This window comes from Macrosteles quadrilineatus, unplaced genomic scaffold (genome assembly GCF_028750875.1).
Source record: "Macrosteles quadrilineatus isolate MER2022 unplaced genomic scaffold, UCM_ALF_1.0 Scaffold_6__1_contigs__length_79288215, whole genome shotgun sequence".
Classification (NCBI taxonomy): Eukaryota; Metazoa; Arthropoda; class Insecta; order Hemiptera; family Cicadellidae; genus Macrosteles; species Macrosteles quadrilineatus.
The window spans coordinates 10369502-10389206 of NW_026542599.1; the positions used below are offsets into that span (position 1 = coordinate 10369502).

The window sequence follows — 19705 nt, forward strand, 5'->3', positions numbered from 1 at the left end:
ATTGATAGAACGCTGGGGCCGCACGAGAATGTAAGCACTGGTACTGTGAATAGCAAAGTCGGACGTAGTTGCAACGGAGCTCCACAGGTGGCTCTGTCTGCTCGACTTTTAAACTCTTTCGTTCGAGATTCGCATCGTATTTGAACAGCTTCTTAGGTAAAACTACAACGATTACTTGCCACATACACGATTATTCACATTCACCACTTACCAGCTCGTTAACTGCATGTTGCTTGCCGCATGTCTAGCATGTTATCCACGCGTTTTGTAGGCGTGTTCAGACACTAACGCATGTTTATGCTCCTACAGGTACATATTTCAACTGTATAATGTTCATGGTTGCGTCTTCTGTGGTGTCGACCATCCTCATCCTCAACTACCACCATAGAAACGCCGACACCCATGAGATGTCGCCTTGGGTAAGTATAATTATATGTATTTTATTACTTATATCCGACAATTCACTGATAGTTATTTGTAACATGCCAGGATTGTAAGAAAACTAAATCCACTTTTGGATGTATATAAATTTACGAATAGCCTTGGCAATAGATATCCACACTCCATCTATAAAGACCAACTGTCACCAAACGTTTATTCGAAGGGAGCATTGTCAATGTTCAAGTATGGAACACAGCAGCTCGTTCATAGAGCATGCTATCGTTGACATCATACATTCTTTCATAGTATTGTAGTTGTTAATGTGATTTAAACAGGATGAAAAGGCCACTTAGAGTATAAAATGTCAACGATAGAATAATATATGAGTACAGTAGTTACCTCTAGGTAAACTCCCATATAGTTTTAACTTCAGTAAAACATTGTGAATACACACTTTTATAATACAGAAAATGGTGTAAATATTAGTACGAGAAAATTTCCAAAAATTGACATGCATCTCCCTGTCATCAAATGAACTTATTTTCGAAAGCATATTACAAGCATTTGTTAAAAACTACAAACAAATAGGCTATCGAGATAGTTTAAAATGTTGACTCCTTGGAAAAACAATTCTCAATACGTAACATTGTACTCTAAACCCTCAGGCAGATCTTAAGTTGGTACGGCAACAGTTTATTTTACCATATACGTTTAAATACTGGAGAATGCACTCATCTGTATGAGTACAGTTAGCTAATCGTTAAATTTAATATAATATATTTGAATGGATTGCTCACAGGGTAAGCAGGCCTAAGACTAAGCTGAAAGTCACAGGTTCGATTCCAAAATGGATCGTTCCCAAACCCGGATTCCATTATTGTCATTGGACCATAAACTAATGATGAACAAAATTTTTACATTATATTGTAACAGCACCATAAAATGAACTGTTCCCTAACAAAAAAAACTTAAAATTATATCATAGAAACTCGAATAAATTACATATCTTTCTTTATTTCCCATTGCCAATAGTGTCATTAAAACCTTATAATTAACTTTGATTGTTGTATATATTTTTTTATAAAACAGAATACATTTTATATTTTTTGTCTTAAGCAGGTGTTTAGACCTGTAAAAGCAATAGCATTTGAGAAACGTTGATAATCAAACATGGTAGTTTTTTTACCGTTGTCTTGGTAATCATTTCAAAAATTTCACCATGAATATAGGAAAACGAGCCATAATACCCGTGCGTTGCAACGGGATGAAAATTTGACCTAAACAACCAATGAAGGGTAAAAGTGGTACTGATGTTTTTTTTTTTTTTTAATACATAAAATCTATGACTTAATTTAAAAAAATAAAAAATGATTTAAAATTGCAAACCTACTCATATTCAAACCCCTACTTTTTATGTTAATACATCTAAAAGAATATCACAACATACCTTAGTGTAGCAATAGCATCAATTGCTTTATATTGATGCTTCATGATTGATATATGTTTTACCATCATTCTTCAATTTTAGTCAAGCCTCTTTACATGTAGCTTACTATATACATTACAAAATGAAACTTTGAGCAATACTTTACAAATCTTATACAACCTTTTTTTTAATCAAACATACCCCACTTACCAAGTTATGCACATTATTGCCTCAATCTACATATAAAGCATTACAATCATATTTTTGGATTATTGCTTTGACCAACTGTTTCATTACATAAATTAAATAATTGAGCAGAGCGAGCGAAGCGAGCGAAGCTCTTATACTACACTCCTGCTTTTGTTTTACAAATACTCCTCCTGAACGGCTGAAGCGATCTTCACGAAATTTAACGCAGTCATAGTACCCAAACATGGGAAGGTATAAATCTGAAATGGTACAAATAGGACCATAGGACTTTTCCCTACATGAATGCAAACTTTTAGAAATTTAACATGGGCCTTATGGGTTAATTGGTTGCCATGACATTATTTGCGAGTAAACACTAAAAAGTAAACAAGAGCCTCAACATATGTTAGTCGACAAATCTACCACATTATAAATACAGTACAAAAGAAAAAATCTGATGAATACTAAAAGAGCATATTAGTTAATTGCATGTAATACGGATTGATTAACAATCAGTTCTATATTGAGTGATTAAAATCATGACGTTTATATTTAATTGTATAATCGTTCTTTTCTTTTTAACAACAATGAATAGTCAACTAATTAGGCCTAAGCCTATGTTGCGTGGAGAAGGAGAAGTAACACTCATAGTTTCGATACTGCAATTAGACAATTCGTTGACATGAACCCGACGTATCATTGACTTTGAATACTGCACATAGACAATAGACATCACATATAAGTAAAGCAGAAGTAGGCCTAAGCCTACCATTGACTTCGGATACTGCAATTCGGCATTTTATTTAAGTGAACGAAATAAATGGACCATTGATTTAGGATACTGCAAGTAGACATTTAACATGTACCATTGAGTTTGGATACTACAAGTAAACAATCGGTCTACGTGAACCGGACGTACCATTTACTTTAGAATCTGTAAATAGGCATTCCATTTATGCGAACCAAAGATATCATTGGATACTGCAAGTAGACATTTAACTTATGAGAACCAGATGAAACATAGAATATGGTTCCTGCAAGTAGACAATTCATTAACTTAATCCTGACTTATGATTGACTTTGGATACCTACTGCAAATAGGCATTCTATTTAAAATGCGAACCAAAAATATCATTAACATTGAATTAATATGCTGGCTCCGCTCAATATTGCAAGCAGACAACTGCATTGTACACCTAGTTAAACTTTGGAAGCATATCAGGCGTAGCCCTTTGGAAATCGGCCTGTGGGGCTGAGCGAATAAGAAATTTGTTCAAACCAATAATTTTCTGCAAATCCACACACTCTAAGCTTCAATTTGATGTGCCATATGCCTAAAATTGTATTTGTTAAATGGCTTTAACCATTTACATATATTTTGATTGTATTACTTTAATAATATAATAATATATTTGTCTACTTTAACACGTGTGTGATAAGATTCTCCAAAATAATACCATTTAAACAGATTGAATTGGCGTCACATATGATAAAGGGAAGGTAAGGTACAGTTCAGCTACCCAATGGGCTCAATGGGGTAGCAAGAGTATAAAATAGGTCACTGAATATTTGAGAAAATCATATTTTTGGAGAAAAGCTGGTTTGATCAAAATTAATATGTTATGGTCCTTATAATTAAAAATAAAATAGTAAAACACCCCATCGTAACAATTCTGGTTCAAATGTTATTGCAACTTTTATGATTTTTAACTATAAAATATCATATTTTACTCTCACCGCTTACCCATGACAAAGCTTGTTGACAAACTTATGGGAGAAAGTATGTGTCAGAATGCTGATACTGTTTATTAAATTAAAAACATATATTATAGTAGTTTACGGAACGGTTGCCTAAAGATAGTGTTAACGACACGAGTAGAACATTTAAGGTACGAGCCTTAAAAACCTCTTACTTTACGCATTCGTTGCGTTAAGTAGTTTACGCAACGATTGCGTAAAGATAGTGTTAACGACACGAGTGGAAAATTTAAGTTACGAGCCTTGGCGAGTGCCTTAAAAACTTCTACGAGTGTCGTTAACACTATTTACGCGATTTGCGTACACTACTTTACCTACGACGGTGTTTTAATTACTAAAAATCACTACTCATAACTTCTAAGAGAGGTTATGTTTTTGTTTATAACATCTAATTGCGACTGATAGTGATACAACGAAACATTGTATCAAATACTGATTGCACCAATCAACAATTAAATTGGCCCGAACAGCTGATTACTTGAATTTCGAATCATTACAATTTTGCTTCTCCTCTCTCAATCCTTGGTCCTCATTGGTCCGTTACCCATGTTGTTACGAGTAAAACTATGCTGTTATGAAAGTAAACAATGCTGTTATGAGATACTTTTCAATTCTAAGAACTGTACTGAAACGGCTACTTTAAAAACGGTCGTAGGTAAACTACTATTACCTACAACAGTTTTTTTAAGTAGCAGTTTAATTTCAGTTCTTAGAATTGAAAAGCCACCCATAACAGCATTGTTTATTTTCATAAATTTATTTAATAGGACAGTGTTGTTTGTCGCAAGTTGAAACAGCGTATAAAACACTAACAAATTAAATGTTTGTGTGTTTATTTTGTGTCACAAAATAAAAAATATGGTATTTTACTTTTGCATAGTAAACGTTCTTTATTCTTAGTAAACAATGTAATGATGACTTTTTCGCATGCGATAAACATAAAAAGAAAACAGGTGATTTCACAGGATTGTAGCTAAAATATTCATTTTATTCGTGTAGCCTTATGAAGTTTTTTTTACATTCCAAAGAAACTGTTCATGATGACGATATATGACCATTAAGCCTGACAACCATTTATAATATTTATATTTCTTTTAGTCAGTGACACATTCCTAGGTATCCATTTTAAAGGTGAATATGGAAGCAAAGAGAGTGTATAATAGAGTGAGATTATCCATATAGCTTTGTTACTAATAAGGATCAGATGTTTCTTTAAAAGAAACCATATTAAAAGCACGATGATCAAGAACAGCTGCGCCAAGTTGTGAAAAAGCTAATACCTTTTCAGATAATTGAACCGTCCGCTTTTTGATTGTCATGAGACCTCACCTGATATAAAATATAATTAAAATTTTACTCTTACACCACGTTTGAAGAAATTGTCTTAAAATCTAAATCTAATCTGAATTAAGAATATTTAAAAGTGTTATTCGTTATATCACAATTAGGCAATTTGAGTTCTTAACCTCAAAAGATGTAAACTATTTAATAAGTTAGTTATAAAACATAAAAAGGCATTTTTTTAAAAATATCAAATCAATAATGGACATAATTTAAAGCATTCACAGCAAAACTTCTCATTCAATTAATATTAGCAATCAGTTGCAGATTGATCTACAAAATTAAGCATACTGTGAAAATTGTTGTAAAAGAAGTATTACATGTAATAAAAAGAATAAGGAAACCCCCTATGTTTGAATTTCCTTCTCTAACGTAGATAGATTGACTAGGAAGTTTGTACTGTAACAAGGATTGAACATTTTCCGTTAATTCAATAGCCTACCACTAGTTGTTAGAGCAATAGATTATTAACAATAGAAATGGTAGTGAATTATACTTAGGTTAGGTTAAGTTAGGTTAGGTTAGGTTAGTATAGAGTTTATTATGGAGTTAGAAAAACTTAACCTAACCACATTATATTTTTACTTAGTACTTTTACAATACAATTTGAGAGATAATTTAATTACATTTTGTTGCTAAAATTGATTCATAAGTTGTATGGGTGAAAACAAAATAATAACAAACTACTAAATTATAATTGTCGTTTGTTTTAATTATCGATTTTAAATACATGTTAACTCATGCATATTTTCTAAAAGGCACACATTCCAAATGTTAGCAATTTCCTAACAACATTTTTCTTTGTAAATTAAATAACATATATTCAAAATATAACTGATAAACTGTAATGTTTATGAAGGTGTTTTTGCATGTCTGTGGTTACGGATAAACGCACAAACTTCTAAACCGTGAGATTTTGACCCAAAGGTAGAAAATTAACTAATCCATCACATAGGCTTATGATGGCCTTATAATCCCCTCAAACACCATACAGGCCTAAGTCTAATATTTCCAGACATAGTCTTAAAGAGTAAATATGAATGACCTCCATGGCAAAAAAATAAAATGAACATAAATAATGTATACTTTTTGCTCTATTTTGATTTTATTTGTTAATGTACTAAGCATTGTTTTTATAGTCAATTAGTGGTTTGGAACTTTCCCCACTAGAATAGACGTGTTATCCTCTTCTTAACGCAATGCTAAGCACAGCTAATCAAACTGATAATCCATACGACCTATAACTATAACTTTCCAGCCAAGTGTTGTATTACGATTATTCCCTTGTTCAATTGTGTCAATGTTTTTAGTATTTAGAGTATAAATTTTGCTTACAAGCTATTTTAGGGATTATTCATTACCTGATTTTTAATGGGTTTGGTAAAGTGTTAAAAATTTTTTAAACAAAATGAATTATTTTTTTTATGAATTATTTGTGCAACACTTTTGAGCATTTAGTGTTTATATTCACATATTAATTTCGGCCTCTCTGTTTTTTTTTTCTTTTTAAACAATCCCCTAACCAAATTCAAATTAAAAAAAATTAATAAACATTAATAATGTTTAGGTTGTCCCAAAAAAGTGGGATTTTAACTAAGCAAAATGACCAATAACAAAATAAATTACAGGACACAAGAGCCTTTTGACCACTAGAAATCATTTGATCCATAACACTTTTAGACCTATGCAAACCGTTTCAATATGGCACTGACAAAGAGGATATACTTTTGATGTGTAAAACCATTTTCATAGTAAAGCCAGAAAATAGGGCAAGTAGTGGGGAGGGTGTGACCTGAATACATCCCCTCTCCCTGTGTATGAGAGAGAGAGAGTGATAGAGAGAGAGGGGGAGAGAGATAACCTCCTAAACATTCTATCTCTCTCTGTGACCACCCCCATTCCAGTATTGATCCTAAACTCCCGACTGCGGCAGCGGCCCCAACTTAGTTGATATTGTAACCAGTCTGTTGCCGATTTTGAAAAGACAACTAATTTTTTTATTTAATTCCCAATAACCTTTTTTTGAAAAAATTCTAATAAACGGTATCAGCAAAGCGTACTTCTTCCATTAGGTGTTTTGCTCATCAAGCCTTATAAGCGATGGGAGTAGTTATGATATTTTATGGGTAAAATTACAAAAATTGCAATAGCTACCGTAAATTTTACAGCTTTGGACGTTTTGATAGGTTAAGATTCACGTACTAAATTATAATTAAAGGATCTTTTGAGTAGCTTTTGTGAAAACCCGATTTTCCATTGATTTATGACTTTTTATGGGAAAGCCGTTATTGAAAATCAGAATTTCAAAAAACTGAAATACCCCTGGAGATACCTTGGGTTGGTACTCACATACCAAATTTTGAACTCAGGTGTAGAATGTAGCTCTGTACCACACACACAAACACACATATTTTAAGTAAAAAAAAAAACTTTTTCTGTTCAGGGGGGGCCCAAAACGTATATTTCCATCCATACCCCAAACTCAAACCTTTTTACAAAAACAATACTTTTTCCATACTATGTATAGGGGTTAGAAGTAAAAAGGATTTAAAGAGGATTTTAGAAGGGTACTCAACTTTGGTTATATTGTAAAGTGTAAGGAGGAAGACGATATATTATGTTAAATTAATTCATTTTAACAGTAGATTGTGTTAACATAATAAAAGAGGGGTTAATCAACAAAACATAAAATTTCCTCTTGACTCAAATTAACTATTAATTAAAACAAATAATAAAATATCTTCTTGCTGAATTTCGAGCAAGACACGTATACATTAAATCAATCACTCTTATCTTTATTTCATTTTAATTTACTACCTTTTAAATGTGAACAGAAGGGGTGTAGATATATTAAAGGAATATCTAAAGATGCCAATATATCAAATACTTTAGTCTATTCTTTTCGAAAGAAAACTATTTTAGCTTAAAATGTATTCGAACATTTCAACTTATTTCCACAGAATAGATTGCTTAAACATTGATTAATATCGCAATTTTAGGTCATTACTTATTTTTGTATTCTATTTGAAACTGGTTTGTTTAATTACATTGTATTTTAAACTAACTCGTTCGAAATTAAATACCTATCCACCCATTCGTAAAATGTGTGCATTTTAAAATATAAAGTTTTTAAGAGGGTTTAACGAAAGCTATCGATTCTGTAACCAAACCGAATATAGTGTTGACAGCCTACTCCAAATATTTAGTTTCTCTTTGTAACCTAATTTTGTCGTTCATTGAAACTAACGTCGTTTTTCTTTTACCGGAAAGTCAGGTAAGAATCGTGTCACAAATTAACCTACACCAGTTTTAATAATCAATATTAAAAACAAAACCTAGTCGATCCTAAATTAAAAGAGTTTTGGGAAGAATTTTATCGAGGAGTGTAAAAAATAAAGAGACGGTCTGACCGAGTTCAAGGAAGGGCTACATTTCCAAAACTGTCCTTTCTTTTATGGAAGGGTTCCTGCCAGGACCTTTCCAAGATATTTTTTTGCCCAAGTCTCTCTGACGTTTTATCATAAATGTTTGTCGAAATTTAAAAATATCTCTTCTTCAACGGTTTAATCCTGTTAGTGTACAGACTCTTTTCAAACTTATTGTATTGTATTGTTTATCCTGTAAATTAATCAAGTATTAAAAACTATGCATACAATTACCTTTTATTCATGAAAGCTTTTCCTTTGCAACAATAAACAAGTAACGAATAGCAGGGAATAACAGATCCTTCCAATAATAATGTGGCTTAGGCGATATTATTATGGATCAAATTCTACGCGCTGGTACTATACTGCTGTTACGTATAAATTATTTGTTGTATTTACTACTTCAAATTCTAAAACGTTATAGACAAATTTCGTGTATAATGTCGTTAAAAATATTCTTTTCAAACAAATATCTCCTAATAACCTATTGCATTAATTATAAGTATTTTTAAATTGATTTTTGCAAGTAAAATAAGTTCTAAGCATTACGCCTTGGATTTCCGGACAATGTTAATTAATTAATTAATAATCACTTTTATTGCTTAGACACATTATATATTTCATGTTTTTAAATTAAATTAAAAGCAAGCTTTATAGTCCCTTATCGTAAACATTTTAAATGAATCAATATTTAAAGTACGTTCATAGCTTAAACCAAATTTGCAAACCATAAACGTTAGCTTACAGTTTATTTATTTTTTCAGCAATTTTACTTAGCAAATACAGGGTGTCTTGCAACCTTATGAACAAACTTTGCCACGTTATTCTGCATGTCAAAACAAAAAAAAATGTAATATAACATGTGTCCTATCTCAATCCGTTTTCGGTCTATCTGCTTGTATGTGGTTTTTACAAAAACATTCATAACTCCTTAACTGTTTGAGCTACAGCGTTGGAATTCTGTAAAAATGTTTATCTTATTGACCACTATGTTTGCCCCAAATATGAATAAAAACTCTTGATTCGTTCAAAAATGGCGGCTTTTAAAAATATTTGATGCCAAATTCCATGAAATTTTGAGAAATATTTCCAAGACATGTAGAATTTTGTAAATATCATGGAGATTACAACGATATATTATAAACTTAGTTTGGAGAAAGAGTAACTGAGAATTTTTTTTCTTGTTGTACCTTCGGGTTTTTCCATATTTAACCATGCTAAATTGATAAAATTACTTTTTAACGTCGTTTAAATGGACCCAGTGGCTAAGGGAAAATTACACCTGAAAATGAAAACAAACCAAGCTTCAAGATCTTACAAAAAGGCACATGGGTTTATTTCCATGAGTAATAAAACAGTGTATATATCATCCCCAAAATTATTTTCTCTGGGTGGCACAACCAGAGTTCAGACAGATATCACATGTGTATATACATAAGTATGTGTTCTTAAACATCAAAATTTCCATTTTAAATCCCATAAGTAACTGTTCGTTCGTTATATCCATCTCCTATTAAAACATGTATTACATTTTAATACAATTCAAGGCACTAATCTAATATATTTATGTTCCATTGTACCTCCAGTTCAATATGAAACCACTATTAGGTAAATTTCTGTTTCTCAACACTTCTCCGTTGTCCTAAATCCGTGTCCACTGTCGTACTGGGACGGTGGTGTCGTCCTGTAATCCAGCTACTTGGGGTTCACAAATTGTGGATATTTATAGGTATGCACTGTGGATGCGATACACCCTGGTGTGGATTAACCGCAATAGTGAATACTACGACTATCCTCAGTGCTATCCTGATAGTTAGACCAAATCGTAAATTACTAGGCAAACATGTGGTTCGGATTCCACTATAGACTGTAGACTGTAGGCCTCTTGCTATTGACTGTTGCTATTAATTAACACCCCCTGTCTAGGGAACTTGTCTGCCTTAGTCACTAACAAGACTACAAGATCGCGCCACTCATCCTACACTCATCTCGATTCATACTTGGCTTAATATACCTAGCCTTAGTATGGTCTCCATTTCAACTAAACGTATTTAAGTATTAAAGAATAGGTTGAGTTTATACCCGTCCGATGTATCATTGAGCATATTTTAAAGCGAACATGGTTGGAGTATGAGTGTAAAATGAACGAGATAATAGCTTTGGCAATTGGGTCTTAAAGTTCTATAGTCTGGACCATTTCCTAAAGTCCAAATGATCAAGGACATCTTGGTCCATTTTCGAACCTTCAAAGCTTATGAATTTACTCAGGATTGAAACGGTGACCTTTTGTAATCGACTTGCCTCATAGCTAACTCAGATTGTAACGAACTCTTCCTGTTCCAGATCAAATCGCTGTTCCTCCACTGGCTGCCGTGCATTCTGCGCATGTCACGCCCCGGTCTGCAGAACGCCGACAACGTGTCGGACAGTCGGAAATCTCTGCAGCTACGGGAGTTGGAACTGAAGGAGCGTTCTTCCAAGAGTCTGTTGGCCAACGTGCTCGACATCGACGACGACTTTCGCCACGGGACGTTGCAGTCTTCGAGTCACACGTTCCTGCGGGGGCACGAAGACGGGGGCGGAGTCCTCCACTCCTGCCTGGGCCCCCACCGGGAGCTCACGCTCATCCTCAAGGAGCTGCGGGTGATCACTGACAAGCTGAGGAAGGAGGACGAGGCCGCAGAGGTGACCAACGACTGGAAGTTCGCCGCCATGGTGGTCGATCGCCTCTGCCTCATCATCTTCACCCTGTTCACAGTCATAGCCACCATCGCAGTGCTCTGTTCCGCGCCTCACATCATAGTCACGTAATCTCCTTTGGACCTTGTGCGTGATCAACGGGTAATATGTTCATACGTCGAAACTTTTTATGTAGCGATTGTACATTAGTAATAAATTAAAGACGGATAACCAAATGTAACGTAGTGCAACCCTGTAACGAATTTATCGTGCTCCTCTACACGGAGCGTTGTTAACACTTTTATAATCGAGTGTAAGTTAAACTAGATTTCATAAACCCGTGTTTAAACTGTTATAAAATACTTTAATATTCGTAATTTTAAATGTATTTTGATTCTTAGAGTAATAAGACGAGTGGGTCCCTGGTTCTTCTGGTAAATGTACACGTTTAGAGATTATATCCCTGTGTCTCAGTTATTGAGGAGAAATATAAAATACACTGGCTCTTTTTAGTAACAAGTTTTAATCCTTACGATTATCATAATAGGTTTACTTACAGCCCTTAATAAACTGTTTAAAACATTTCGAACCCTAAAAAACACTATGTATTGGACATTTTTGCATCCTTCACTCCTTCGTTCAAACCCATCGTTCAGTTCACTGTCCTACTCGAATAACCAGGGAACGATTGTTTAAACATTTCTATAACATATGCTCGTGCCTACAACTGTTCAAACGCTCATCGGGCGCTGTTACGAAAGGTCTAACCTACGGTAAGGGAGGAATAAGTGTTAGATTAATGTCTCAAAGACAATGTGTATTCATATAAGTTAACAAATTGTTGTATTTAGATTGTTTATCACATTCTGGTAAGCATACTGGTACCAATGCCGTCATTTATCGACGTAGAGTTTTTACTGTAGTTATAATCGAAAGGCCAAGATGCAGTATGTAAACCGAAACGAATTAGAATTGCTTTGCGAATCAGCCTGGGATAACAATGGTAGGTGGTTTTGTTCACCAAATATCTGCATTTAGGCTCTTCCAAATTTCAAACATGCTTAGTATTTTAACCCAACATAAAAGTACAAACAATTCAGTTTATTCTATTACTGTTCTACGTATTTTGTATACCTCTGCACGCTACCCCCATGTTATCAGGATAAATAACAACTAACTAATTTATATTGCATGTTCCTATATATGTTTTTTATATATTTCATAAATCTCTTGTATGAATTTCAAATCTTGGGTGTGTTCCCTTACTTATCTCAGTGCTCATTGAACCATTATTATGCTGGCTTTATATTACTATTAAACTAGGGCCCGTCCTACGCTTGTGAATCAAGTAGTCAGTTTAAACTATTTTATTCACCTGATTCACCCTTAAAATTTAAATTTCTCAAGATATGCACTCACAGCCATTATCATCTGGATATTAACCTACATATAGACACATTCTGATAGTTTTAATATTTAAAGAATCCTTGTACATAGTCGTGGTCACCTATTTTTATCTGAGTATGCACATCTGTATGCATTTTAAAACCAATGAGTTTACAATAAAACAACAATAACTTTAACATAACATAAACAACAGTCTCTGTACAAAGCCTTGAAGTGAGATTGGAGCCGATTTTCACAGTAGACATAAAAAGATCTAATACCATCTTCAATTGAATAATATTGCCTAATGGGGTTTCTGGCCTTGTCATCTACACAGTTCCACCCTCTTCTATCACATGCCTCTTTTAATGTACATCCCAGCCCCTGTCTTTCCTTGCATTGTCTTTGCACTTCACTCTTGGTCTTCCAAGCGGTCATCTTCATTATTTTACTATCATTAAATTGGACTTTTCCAAAGGGTCTTGTTTTAAAAACTACATAACGTTTCTGGAGGTGGATAAGCTCCTCCCATTATCAAGAAAAAAAATTCCAATGCTGCAGTGACAAAAACTTCTTACATCTACATTATGATTATCTATTATTAGGATCTATTAGGATTATCTACATTAATACTCCTCGGAATAGACTGTTGAAATTTGCATGTTCTTCTCTCTTCCACACATGGCCTATCCATGTTAGCCTTGTACTTTTGGACAGCGCCACTTTCATATCCTCAAACTTTGGTTTTCTTAAATTGGTCCATAAAATGTTTGTTTTTTTTCTCGGCACTCTATCCTCAAACACAACAGTTATGTTTTGTCGGATTTCTTGGTCAGTACCTACCTAGTTTTATTAGTACTACCTTTGACTACTAGGATATATGGTATAGTGCTTATTGGTTTCTACCGACAACAATTTGGACTTCAGCAGTTTTCTAGATACCAATATTGTATACCTACAACACCAGTTGAAATTTTCATTACTATCCAACATTTAGGTATACCATAAGACATTCGAACATTCAGAAAAAGATCTATCTAACACTTAAAGTAAATATAAACTTTTACAACAAAACTGTAGTTTGCTGCAAAAATATTTCCCCATCATATGAATTCAAATTTCCATAGTATAAATATTTACACGGATTATATTTACGACGAAACTTAATTATATGAAAATGTTTAGGATGTAGTTAAAATTATTATACATTTTCTGAAAACGAAAATCATATACAGTTAGGTTAGAAAAAAACTACTTATAGTAAAATCGTAAAAATATGTGCATTGTTCAGTAATACCGACGATCAATATTCTTGTAAACAACTTGTAACGTAAACATTTTAGTGACAGTTTAAAACCAACTGTTACTTAAACAAAAAATATGTTAAAACAGATTTAAAATGATAGTGTTGGTTGCCTGACTTTTTAGGAACTAAAACAACTTTTTCCAAAAAACTGAACTCCCAAATTAAAATTATGGCTTCGACTTTCCCTCCCTTTCAAGAATATCTTCTTTCAACAGAAAAATCATTAAAATCCAATAAGTGGTTGGAAATTCAGAATCTTGGAATTCAAAAACTATCCCCGTCTAATATATAACAGGTTTTTTATCATAGTTTAATTTTGAAATGGGTTAACCCAATAATTTATACATATTACAAAAAAATAAAAGCTAATCTCATCATTTTGGGTATTTTTACACCTGGAAGTTAACACCCAAAAACAAAATAAAAGATCAATGATTTTGACTATCAATGCTTGGAACAAAATTTACATTATGGTGGAAATTTGGCACAACTAATGTTTATTTTATTTATAAAAAGTTGTATTGTTACGAGTGCTGATCTACATATACAAATGGAATTTACCTCCAAACATTGGTGTGTGGCCTTTTTGTATTTTTTTAATGTATCTAAATCTGTGGTTTCGTCGCTCATCGAATTATCTTTTGTTGGGTTGAGGTTATTTAAATATTCTAAATATTGTCTTTGGTCTATAATCTTTCTGAAACAATGTAGTCTGTACAAATGTTATCACTATAGCTTTTACGAAGTATGATTTGTTTCGTTCATTTTAAAGATGCCCTTTAACTTTTCCTAATAGCATTGCATGTATTCATAATCTGACCAGTTATTTTTAAATCAGTATGCTTATCAGAATATTTTCCTGTAAATATTTAGTTAAGTGTGAGTTCTTAGCCTAGCTACCATGTTCTACTTCCAACCCATATTTACCTTTCACAAATCAGAATAAGTCACACAAAAAATCTTAATCTATTGATTGTATTTTACGAATTTCTATTCTTTTATCTCCATACACCTTTATAAACTATAACCTTTTGATAAATATTACTGTCACTTACTTACGTTTGGTTATGTTTACTATAAGTTTTAATCAAGTTCCTGATCAAGTATAAAATGTTAATTTTTGGTTATAACGTTTTATAAAATAGTTTGGAAAATTACGAAAATTAATTACACTCCATTATGTGTTTGGAGATACACCCAACCTTAATGACTGTATCTATAATTTGCGTGCACAATTTAATTTTACTTTTCCATTTAGTAGCTTGACATTTTTTCTGGTTCCTTAACTAATTCTTCACTACCTAAGAGATTGTAAAATATTTTATCTCGCCACCATATTCGACTTAACGGCCGCTTTAATAGCTTAGGTGTCTGTATAAACACTTTCTCATTAGTCTAAGATGTGACTAAAGTTTCTCTAATTTATACATTTCCTCTGATATTGCATATTCGAGAACACAAATAACTTGTACTCTATGTAAATATTTGTATGTTTAATGTAAAGTTTGAAATAACGCCAGATACGTACACAAACTGTAAGTTTCGTTTTCCATTTTTAACCCTGTAAATTCAAACCGGTCATTTTTGGCATGCAATATTTTTGCTCACAAGTTACTTTATTGCAATATTCCAATGAAATACAAAACCAACATTTTGTACTATTTGATTGAAAGTGCCAATTCAATAATTTATATAGTGCAATGACTTTAGATATATGTTAGCTTATCTGAAAGCTTAGTATGGTGATGGACTCGGTTAAGCAATGTACTAATACATCTTCATGCCCCGACAATCTGTATATAACCTAGTGTGGCTGAGAGAGAACATGTTCTGCTTCAGCGAGGACAAAATGTCCGAAGATTCCTTAGAGAAAACACATCCATTCCAAACAGTTTTGTTCAATAACCCCTTAAACATGTTATTGTAACTTTTACTTTGTAAAGCATTGTTAACCTGTATTATTTTAAGTTGGGGTATATGCAGGGCTTATGAAAAATGTGTCAAGTGATAGTAGATATTTATTATAATACTAACTGTGCTATTCATGGACCGATTAGTACGAGTCAAATATATTGTAACGATACTATTGAAGTACTTGTAGAAACTTTTGTTACAAAACGTACAAATGCAAAAAGCCCAGAACAGATTTCCTTGATAAACCTATCTATAAGAAATAGAAAAGTCTCAAAAGTTATTCTGATTCAATCAACCTATCATGATTTACTATTATTATTATTTTTGGAAAAAAAATAATCTTAAGGTTTATTTACTTTAGATTCCAAAAGTTTGTTGATTATATCAAGTCGTCTTAGTGGCGCGTTGTCGGTTCGAGTCTAAATGTTACCAAAATTTACTACAGTTTAAATCTAAAGTATATTACAGTTCATTTGAGCACCATCTCAACCTTTTTTACCCTATGTTCCAAGCACAATCTCTTGTGGCCGATTAACTTCAAAGTCTATCAACTTCAAAAACACATACTTAAATCCTGCATTTACCCCGTTACACACTATGTTATTTACTCTAAGTTTATTTGTGATGAGCACACATAAGTAGACCTCATAGGATAGTCATTTCAGAAATATACTAACCTGTTGCAAATATCCCAGTACGAGTTTGTATTAGACCCTTCAGTATGAAACACTGCCAATATCGCAAAGCGCTCGACAATAACGCTTCGAAACTTGTGGAATTTCCAAATTTTAATCTACTTTCGATGGAAGGTATTGTGAACTATCACTGTAGCTCAGGATATTTTAAAAGTAGTAACTTTTTACTGGGATACTGTGCATTTCTCAGTGGAGCTGATTTGGTTATACATTTTTTTTGTGTGAAATATTTGCAAAAATTTTAATTTTTGTGTTACTTTGATAATAAGTAATATTTGTTAAGTTAAAATAATATGACAACTACCTATAGTTTACACACTTACTTTAGGACAGTGTTCATAGAGAAAAATTTCTTTTCTTAATATATTATTTGTAAACGATACTATCACACAATTTTAAAGTAAAAGTATTGATGTAAATTGCCCTTTACAACTTTTTGTGATATTGAATACCGGTATGTTTATCTTGGTTATTTTCTAGCACTCATATATCTTTGAAGCTCAGAGAAATGCCAATATCCTAGTATTTAAATGTACAATATTTTAAAAGTAAACTAATATAACATAAATATTCTCCTAATGCTTAAATTTGAGTTTTTAAATTAGATATACCATTAAACCACAATATAGATGTCGAAATATTTCAAAAAAACAAAAATATTATTTATCAAACTTTTTTCCAAACTAGTGATGACGATTTCTTTCGTTACCACTTGACAAAACTAATTGTAAGCCTATCATATATTTTTAATAACAAATATTGAGAACACCATAAAGTGAAAAACTAAATAAATAAAACTAAATATGTAGGTCACCTAATTACAGTACATTATACAAATCTTTATACGACAAATGTTGCAAAATATTACATACCAAATAAAGTGCACACATAATTACTTACCAACAAGAAATTTATTAATTAATTAAATTTCAAATACAAATTTATAAGTTTATAAAGGTTTCAACCAATTCTTTCGCTTGCTTCAGTTTCAAGAAACCTGATGATTAAGAAATATGTACTTACATCACCTCCCTTAAAATATTACCGAATATTTTTTTTTAATTACCTTTAAAAATACACTTCAAACAACACTTTTTGATATTTATTTTCTAAACATAAACTTGCACTATTTCTTACATCTGAGGTCACATGTTATATTAGTTTGCTCCTATTGGTCGTGTCCGATCACGTGACCGTGGTCACCGTTCGCTTATTTTCTCTTCGTGCTTGAATGTAAGCTTCGCATTGTACATAGCAGTAGCTAGATACATCAGTGGGCTGTAAAGGGGGTCACGAACAGCTGATGACAAGTATGGCGGGGCCCCCTCATGTAATATAGTCTTAACTCAGTTATCCTGTATTTTTACTAAATTTTACCGATAATTTCCGTTGCCCTCGTATGTGTTAGCTAGTGTTTTATAGACTGTCCGTCACCGAAGTGACGTTAATACTATTAAATTGTGATATGAATAGTTTATATCTTTGTTTAGAGTGTAAAACACAGGTTGTGATCCCATGTGGTCCGATATGACGTCATCTATCGAACGTGTGTGGAAACTCGAAATTATGACGTTATAATTTGTATTGCCCGATGTGTGTATGCATTTCCTACAGATTTCCTCGTTCACTGTTGGACGTGTGGATACATGCTCGATCAAAACTATAACGTCATTTGACGTCATCGGATTAGTGTGAATACTCATTTGACACTATGACGTCACCTGAAATTTCGATAAGCCTGTCTGCATGCTCATCTGATTCGATGACGTCATTGGAACGTCGGATGTGTATGCACACTGCCTCGATATGATGACGTCATAGTGTTGGACAAGTCTGTCTCAGGAAGTGTGTCTGCATACTATGACGTCATCGGACGTGTTTACACGCTCATTTGACCCGATGACGTCATAGTGTTGGACAAGTCTGTCTCAGGAGGTGTGTCTGCGTACTATGACGTCATTGGACGTGTTTTACACGCTCATTTGACCTGATGACGTCATAGTGTTGGACAAGTCTGTCTCAGGAAGTGTGTCTGACCACTATGACGTCATCGGACGTGTTTACACGCTCATTTGACCTGATGACGTCACTGGAATGTCGGAACGTGTGTCTGCATGCCCTTCTCTTTGCTTGAGTGTGAGATACCGGGTGGTTGCGCTCATTTCGTATATCGTATACACATAACACATTGTTGCTCATAGTATTAGAGTTTAAATATATCATTATTAAACTGTGAATAACTAAAATTGATATAATGAAATTTTAATAAAATACTGTTATAATAATAAACTGTTTAATCATACTGTTTTCTGAACTGTATACCTCTCCTGAGCCCTCCTTCGGGTAGACTTCCGCATCTGTTGGCACAAACAACCGAATGAAAATATCGATCGATATGTCGAATGAAACAATCGAATAATCGATATTTTCATTCGGTTGTTTGTTCCAACAGATATGGAAGACTACGCCCTCCTTTACCCGAGTTCCTCCTTTGAATAACATTGTTTTAATGTGTATAAATAATTTACTTGGATAATACTTGAAAATAACCTATAGCAAAGCGTTTGACTTTGTATTGAATATGATTTAACCTATTCTCGTATTTTGTTGATGCATTATATTGCCTATTATTAGGTGAGATGCCCTTTGGCAATAGTGTTTCCTGATTTTGCAGTCATAAAATCCTACAGTACATTTGCTTTGGAAGTTTTTAAACATAAGGTAACATTAGAAAACATGAACATATTATTTATCATAAACTTATTGAACAGCATTACGTGCAAAACAGACCAGATAAATAAATGTAGTAAAGAATAAAAAATATTATAATATATGATTTGAAAAATTAGCTAATTACAACTTTTGCAGTTTTAACTATTCTGGATTTGGTATTCATTTACACACTAATTCAGTTATAATTGTGGAATGAATAATCATATTGTATTTTTGCTTTAAAAGCTCTATAAACACTTATAAACTGTTACAAGATACGAAATAATTTCCTTAAAGTTATCTCAACCAACCCAAAAGGACGTGTTCATTGTTTACATTCTCTTTTGTGAATTCCATAAAGTAATTCCAAAACCTGTCGCAAAGGTTTTTTTTTTTATTAAAACACTAACTTATAACTAAACTAACCAATAACAAAGTTGTTTTTGCGTAAACATTTTCTGGCTCCTAGACCACTAGGCTATGGACAAATTTT

At 32.9% G+C, this 19705-nt stretch overlaps 1 protein-coding gene across 4 annotated transcripts in view; it reads left to right on the forward strand.

Moving 5' to 3' along the window:
- The window catches only part of LOC128996557 (neuronal acetylcholine receptor subunit alpha-7-like), a 417888-nt gene extending 401152 nt beyond the window's left edge, over nt 1-16736 (forward strand). For all 4 annotated transcript variants that reach the window (XM_054421947.1, XM_054421949.1, XM_054421946.1 and 1 more), the window contains 2 exons: nt 310-419; nt 10864-16736. In XM_054421947.1, the coding sequence (XP_054277922.1) occupies nt 310-419; nt 10864-11331 (578 nt within the window). In that variant the 3' untranslated portion in view covers nt 11332-16736. The remainder of the gene's footprint in view (nt 1-309; nt 420-10863) is intronic.
- The last annotated feature ends 2969 nt before the right edge of the window (nt 16737-19705 follow it).